The following is a 7,324-nucleotide window of genomic DNA, read 5'->3' on the forward strand; positions in this document are numbered from 1 at the left end:
GGGGGGCGGCGGCGCGAGCAGCGCGGGGCCCGGCGCGGGCGCGTAGGGCGCGTAGGGGAAGGCGAGCGCGGGCCCCGGCGGCGCGGCCGGGTGTGCGGGCAGCTCGGCGCGCTTGAAGCGCTTGCGGCGCCGCAGGAAGCTGCCGTTGTCGAACATGTCGGCGGCCGCGGGGTCGAGCGTCCAGTAGTTGCCCTTGCCGGGGTTGCCCGGCTCGCGGGGCACCTTGACGAAGCAGTCGTTGAGCGTGAGGTTGTGGCGGATGCTGTTCTGCCATTTGCGCGGGCTGTCGCGGTAGAAGGCGAAGCGCTCGGTGATGAAGCGGTAGATGGCGGCCAGCGTGAGGCGGCGGCCCGGGGCGTGCGCCAGCGCCATGGCGATGAGCGCGATGTAAGAGTAGGGCGGCTTCCCGCGCTGCAGGGGTCGCCGCCGCCGCCGCCCCGTGCCCGGCGTGGGTGTGGAGTCCGCCTCCCCGCGGCCAGCCGCCGCCTCCTCGGGCTCCCGCCCGGGCTCGGCTCCAGCGAGTGGCGACGGCGGCGGCCCCGACGGCGCGACCGAGGGCAGGGTCGGGAAGCCCGAGAAGGTGGCAGGCGGATCCATGTCGCCGCGCCCAGTCATCGGGATGCGGCAGCCCCTGCCCGCGCGGCTGGGGAGAGCAGGGGCCAGTGACCCGCCTTATATGGACACAGCACCCCCACCTCCACCAGGGGAGAGGGCTCGGACTTTCTCTGCTGGTCAGCGCCTCCCCTCTAATTTCCCTTCCTAGCCCCCTTACTGTTCTCACAGTACCCCCCCCCCACGCACACACATTTCACCCCTCCCTCCATCCCTCTGGGTCAGTTTTTCCCAGAGCTAGCCTCATCCCTTCCCCGTCTCCATTGGGTCTGGCCCTGGCCCTGGCCCTGGCCCCATCCCCAGCCCCATCCCACTGTATTTGATCAGCCCCCTTCCCTTTCCACCCCTCCCTCAACCCCCTCTCCTCGGGGTCAATCCCAACTACAAATCCACCCATTCAGCGAGATCTCCCAGCCCCCTCCCCATTTTGCTCCTCCCAGTAGTCAGATCCTCTCTGTCCTCCTGGTGCATCCATCCCCAGCTGGAACAGGCAAGAGTGTCCTGAGGTAATGGGGTGGGGGGAGCAGAGCCAGGCCAAGTTTGTCTCGGAGAAGGATGTTTGGCCATTCCAGATCAGGGTCACCACCCCTCCCTCTGCAACCTCCCCCATACCCCATCCCACCCTCCCTCCAGGCCCGGTGAGAATTCTTTGAAAAAACAAAATGGTGAAAAGTGGTCCAAATTCTTTAAATCAAGACACACACCCCCCCCCAGAAAATCTGAAACTTGGAGCTGCCCTTCTGGCTGCCTCCTCTCCACACCTCTCCTGTTCTAGAAAACTGCTCTTCTTCACACACACACACACATACACAGCACCCACACAGAGAAGATGCACAAAACATAGGCTTCCACAGACTGGAGGTCTGTGAGAGCCGTTTTTCTGACCCAGAAACACCACACTCACATTCCACTGGGGCTGGGTGGGGGTTCTTAGTAATTTTTATTAAAAATTCAGTCTGGGAAATACCACCCACAGCCACCATCCACAGGGATGTGACCCTGAGTCTATTCCAGGAAACTTCTTCCCTGAAGTGACAGGAGAGACCCAGCCCTGGCTGGGAGGGAACTAAAGGACGAGGGAGACTTGTTTTAAAATGCCTTGTCGTTGGGACAAGCAAGATCAAGGGACTTGGATAAGGAGCAGGGCTGGGAGTACAGTGAGCTAAGTGAGATGCCTAAGGTGCTAAACTTAAGGGACACTCGCTCTCAGAGTTGTGCAAGTGCAAGGTCAACAGTGGAAAGCCAGGACCTCCTTCAGCTTGGAGGCCAGGATGCCTCACTTGCCCCACCCTAGTCCCTGACCCTGATACAGAGTGCTCCCAGGTACAGATGACCAAAGCTAGCTACAGCAGGCCTGTAAAATCCAAACTCTAAATCCAGTTCAAAATCCAAAATCAAAGCCCGGAGCTCAAGGGCACCTCTCTCAGCACCAATCTCAGCTGATAATATCACAGCCATCATTACTGAGCATTGGGTATTTGATAAACACTTTATATACATTATTTCACTGAAGTTTGAGCACCCCTGTAAAGTGGGTACTATTACTATACCTGTTTTGCAAATGAGGAAACTAAGGCTCTGAGTGGTTAAGTGGTTTGCCTAACTTCACAGAACTAATAGTAAGTGGCAGAGCTGCTTACTATTAAACCTGGAGTTCAAAACACTGGCAGTCCGCTCTTCTAAGAACACCATCTTTTCAAGCTGAGCTGAGACTTTAGAAATAATTTTCTCGAGTTCTTCCAGTTCCCACAACTTCAGCTGCCAAAGTTGATTCCTAGTCTTTCTGCCGACCCCCTGGTCAGCATATCCAGGTGCCCATGGGGCATCACCACATAGATTTCTCAAACCCAGGTGTCCTAAATGAAACGCATTTCACCCTCCAACCCCAGCCACCTCCCCGTCCAGCATTCCATATCTCAACAAATGGACCCCTCCTCCTCCTACCACCACCCAGATCAGAAGTGTGGACATTATCATCTTGGGCTCCTCCCTCCCCATTCACCCTCCACACCCAGGCAGTCTCTAAGTCCTGTCAATTCCACATGGATACCAAATCTGTCCCTCCTTCAGTTCTCCTGGCCTTGGTTCAGCTTGCATTGTTCACCAGGCACTTCCGGGCCAGGCCCCCTTTACTAGATACTCAGGGCAAGACAGAGATGGAAAGATGCACAATCTGGTGGAGAGGTGGACAGTTATAAGTGAGGAGAGAAGTGGGCAGGGGGTTCTATAGAAGCAGAGAGGAAGGATAAGGTGACTCTTGGAGATTCAGAGACAATCCTTTGCCCCATAACAATGAAAAATCAGACCTGTTTATATTCAAACAGGTCCTCAGTACCCTCTGCACTCTCTGCACCCTGCATTCTCCTGCCCAAGCACAGGCCGTGCCCAACACAGACAGTGCACTCACAACGGCCAGCTCACCAAAGAAGGAGGCAAGACGAGCAGCTACAGCAGCAGGGAATCTAGCTCCAGGAACAGAGTGACCTGGAGTAAGTAATCATTTGAGCCTCAGTTTCCTCACCTGCCAAATGGAAGCAATAATGTCCCCTCTCAGGATTATTATGAGATTCAAATGAATCTCATAATATGGAAGTGCCTGGCCCACATTGGCACTTAGTAAGAGGTGCTTTTTTTCCCCACTACTATACAATTGTCATTTTCAGTATTAAACCAGGAGAGGAAGGAGACAGGCAGGGCCAGAGAAGTGATTTCAGAGCCTGTGTATTTTTAACCAGGTGCAGCATAATCCTGCAGCTAGACTCTGGCAAAGAACCAGAGCTGATGAGGTCTTAGCCACTGCCTCTCCTACCTTTCCTTAGGGATGAAGCCCCCACCACAACTTCTGTCTCACACTGCCAAGGAATGGGGTGGCAGGGAGAGTAGCTTTTATTACCTCCCATGGCCAACTGCAGTTTTCTTATACTTTCAGCTTTCTGGTCCATGTGTACTGCCTGGGACATAGTATATGTTCAATAAATGATATTGAATGTGCCGTTGGCTATGCTAATCCTGGGAAGGGTGGGGGCAGGGAGCTGGGCCAAAGGGGTGAGAACCCAGACTTTTCCAGTTCTTTATGCCTGTCTGGCCCCCTCCATTGGGCCTGCTTCCCGGAGCCGGAGCAGAGCAGGCCAGTGTCAGGGGGCGGCCCAAGGGCTAATCCGTGTTTTCAGCGTGGCTGGGCCCTCTTTTCACAGGCCCTGGGCCGGACGTGATGCGGCTGAGCATCCGGGCATAAGATGGCCAGTGAAGGCGGCCCCTTTCTCATGGGCCTGGATTCCAGGCGGCCCAGCGTCTGAGTGGAGCCCCTGGGGCGGGAGGAACACAGTGGCTGCGCTGGGCAGTCCTTTGTCTGACGATACTGGGTGGATATTTGGGCTGGCAGGAGGGATTAATGGCCAGGGATTGGCCCTGGGGCCGGCCTTCTCATTGCCCTTTGGAGGCCAAAGGCCCAGGTCAGGGCACACAGCGTTGATGGCTCTCTAGATAGGAATGGAAATTCCCACCCTTGTCCAAAGCTGTTAGCAATAGCCCCCAAGACTCCCTGCCCCCAGCCCCAGCTCTGCAGAGATACCACTAGCCAAGACAGACTTCGAGATGAGGAACGGGGTGATGCCGGGGCTGGGGGGTGGGAGAGCAGAGCTTCCCCCATTACTCTGCCTAGGAGAGAGGGCTGAGGAGGGCCAGATTGCCCCTCCAGGGCTCTGGGGAGAAAGAGCTGTGTTAACTCAATAGGGTCCAAGGGGCCAACCTGAGAGGCCCCCTAAGACTTCCTGGAATATTCCTCAAACACCTCTAGTTCGAGGCCATCCCAGAGTCATTTACTCCTAAAGCCCTCCATCACAGCATCCATGAATCCCACACCCCAGAGACTGCAGAAGGGGCTCAGGAACCAAAGGAAATCCCTGAGACACCCTCAACACCATTCCTTGCCACCCAGGGGTCCTGAGGGCTGCTGTGGGGCTTTGTTTATCTCACCCCCAAAACCAGAGCCGCCCAGGATATTGCTTATTCCTTAGGGGCCTTATGCAGACAGTTCCAGCCTGGCTGGGGCATCCTGGGACCCCACTCTGGCAAGGCCTTTTCTGACCAGGCTTCTCCTGAACTAGGGATGAAAGCCCGGCAGCCTTGGTGTAACCTGCAGGGCCTGACTCCAGGGGGCTTGGGAGCAGGTGCAGGCCTGCCTCTGGTTAGAGCATCAGGAGTAGCCAGGAGGTGGATGCCCCGCTTTGTGGTTCTTCAATCCTGAAGCTCTTCCATTCAGCAGATTCTAAGGATCTGTGTCCGGGCTGCCCTGGGTGCTGGATCTCGATGTTAAGTCAGACTGTTCTCTGCCTTTACTGTGCTCAGGAGGAAGCTGCCAAGCAGACACTCCCTGTATAAGGTGGTCAGTGTATGATGCAGACAGAGTAGGGTCCGCAGGAGCACAGAAGAGGGACCTCGATCAGCCTGACAAAGTGGGGAAGGTATCCCGAAAGCGGGAAAGCTCCAGATGGCCAAGTGAGGAAGGCCCCAGGCTGGATCAGGGGCTCATTCTCTGTGTACCCCTAACATCTCCGTCACTACACTTACCTTATTGTTTTATCATCATTCCTCCATGTGTCTGTCTCCCTCACTAGATTGTGAATGCATAGAGGACGTGTACCACGTCTTGTTCATCTTTGGATCCCGGGCACTTAGTATAGTGCCTGGCACAAGTTGATGATCAACAAATATGTGTCTGATGGGTGGAAGGTCGATGGCTGGATACCAGGTCGAGAAAACTGTGGGTGCAGAGGTCAGATAGCAAAAGCATATGGTCATCTTTGGAAATGCATGACTTTCAGTGTTTTCTGAGTGTTACATGAGCTCATATGGGTAAGGTTCTTAGAACACTGCCTGGCAGGTATCAGTGCTGTGTAACTGTTAGCCGTTGTTTTTATTGTTATTGTTACTATTATTATTCACTGTGGCCAGTGTAGAGTGCTGAGGGATTGAGACATAGAAGGTACATGGGGTCAGATTGTAGGTTATTTCATGTGCCAGGCTAAGGAGCTGGTATCTTGCTAGAGACAGCAGGGATCCTTTGAAAATTTACCAGCAGGGAGTGACGTGATCAGATCTCTCATTTAGATCACTCAGTCTGCCAGGGCATGGGCTAGAGAGTGAAGAGGTTAGAGGCTAGGAGACCAGATGGAAAGCTGACCATGTGATGAGGTGTGAAGCAAAGGCTGTGGCTTCAGGGGGCATTGATACTTCATTCCCATTCACTCCAGACCAGGATGGAGGGAGAACCCCCAGCCGGCATCTCAGAGGGTGGCTTAAATATCGACCTTGTTACACAGTCCAGACACCAGCCATCGTCCTCTACTCCTTTCTCTCCCGCTCCAATCACCTCCAGTCACTAAGACCTATTAGTTCTCAAATCCATTCTCTTCTCTTGTTCCTCTGCCTCAGTGCTTGTTCAGAACAGTGTTGTTCTTCCACTGCTGACTGCAGTAGCCTCCTGGCTGGTGTCCCAGCCTCCATCTCCGACTCCTTCTCTACTCAGCAGCTGGAGCAGTGCCTCATTCGGCCCAACTTAAACACCTCCAGTGGCTCCCCATCTCTCTCAGGGGTCACCAAATCATTAGCACGGCTGGCAGACGCCACACGACTGACTGTGGACCCCCTGCTGCCCTGCTTCTCAGCAGTCTCCCTGTGGCACATACAGTCTATACTGGGCCAAATGCAGTGACTTTCAGACAAGTGCCAAGTCCCCTCCCGCTCGGAGCCTTTGCTCATCAAAATAAGGACGACGCGACTGACCAGCTTTAGGTACAAACACAGTCTCATTTATTTTTCCAACCAGCCTCTTGATCTCCTCAGACCTTTATTAGCAACAAGTCCTGTCTTTCCTCTGAAAAACTTCATCTCTACATTGTCACACAAAGCAACAATAATAACGACAAACTCTGAGTGTCTTCCCATCCAGAGGCAGAGAGGGAACTAATTACTGTTGCCACTGAGCCCTCTGCCAGGAAGGCCTTCTCTTTCCTGACCTGCCTGGGGCATTTCTGCCTGTCCCTCGAGAACCATTCACAGAGGGTAACCATTTTATCTTCTAGAAAATATTTCCCAATTTCTCCTTCCCTGCTCCTTCTCCTGCTGACACCTCTGGGCTGACCATACCCAGAGAGACGGGATCACGTGCCCCACGTCTGCCCCCCTCAGCAGAATGGGAGCAGTTCATCCTCAGGCCCTGTGACAGGCTGCGGAGCTTCGCAGCTCAGCCAGCATTTGTTGAGTGCCTGACCGACTTCCTTATTTAATGAATGAATGAGTGAATGAACAAATGCCCACACCTGTCTGGAAAGGCAAAAGGTCCTTGTGCCTGGTTTCTAGCTGGGAATCTGCCTCCCGCCCTCGCTGCCTCTCTGCCCGGCTCTGTGGCCCTGGGACCCTCCCCAGGCGGCCCTTGCTTCAGCAGGGTCCACGCTCAGCTCAGGCTCAGACAATGTTGGCTCAGCCCTGAGGGTGTAATTCCAGCCGCTCCTAAACCACATGCAAGGCATCTGAAGTATGTTCCGTGTCATTTCTGGCTGTCAGCGTTCTGACATCCACCGCGCCCCCGCACGCTAGGCGATCTCAGTGCTCTCGGGCCTCCCTGCTTCTCCTTTCCTGGGAAGCCGAAGGGGAGTGGTGCTGTCAGCAAGGCCGGCTGAGCCAAGGGAACCCAGGCAGGAGAACACTCGTG

At 54.8% G+C, this 7,324-nt stretch overlaps 1 protein-coding gene across 1 annotated transcript in view; it reads right to left on the reverse strand.

The window, feature by feature from the left end:
• FOXE3 (forkhead box E3) overlaps positions 1–615 on the reverse strand; it is a 1,034-nt gene extending 419 nt beyond the window's left edge. Inside the window, exon 1 of the mRNA XM_012648950.1 lies at positions 5–615. Within this exon, the coding sequence (XP_012504404.1) occupies positions 5–615 (611 nt within the window). The remainder of the gene's footprint in view (positions 1–4) is intronic.
• Between the last annotated feature and the right edge of the window lie 6,709 nt (positions 616–7,324).

This window comes from Propithecus coquereli, unplaced genomic scaffold (genome assembly GCF_000956105.1).
Source record: "Propithecus coquereli isolate 6110/MARCELLA unplaced genomic scaffold, Pcoq_1.0 Scaffold299, whole genome shotgun sequence".
NCBI classification, from domain to species: domain Eukaryota; kingdom Metazoa; phylum Chordata; class Mammalia; order Primates; family Indriidae; genus Propithecus; species Propithecus coquereli.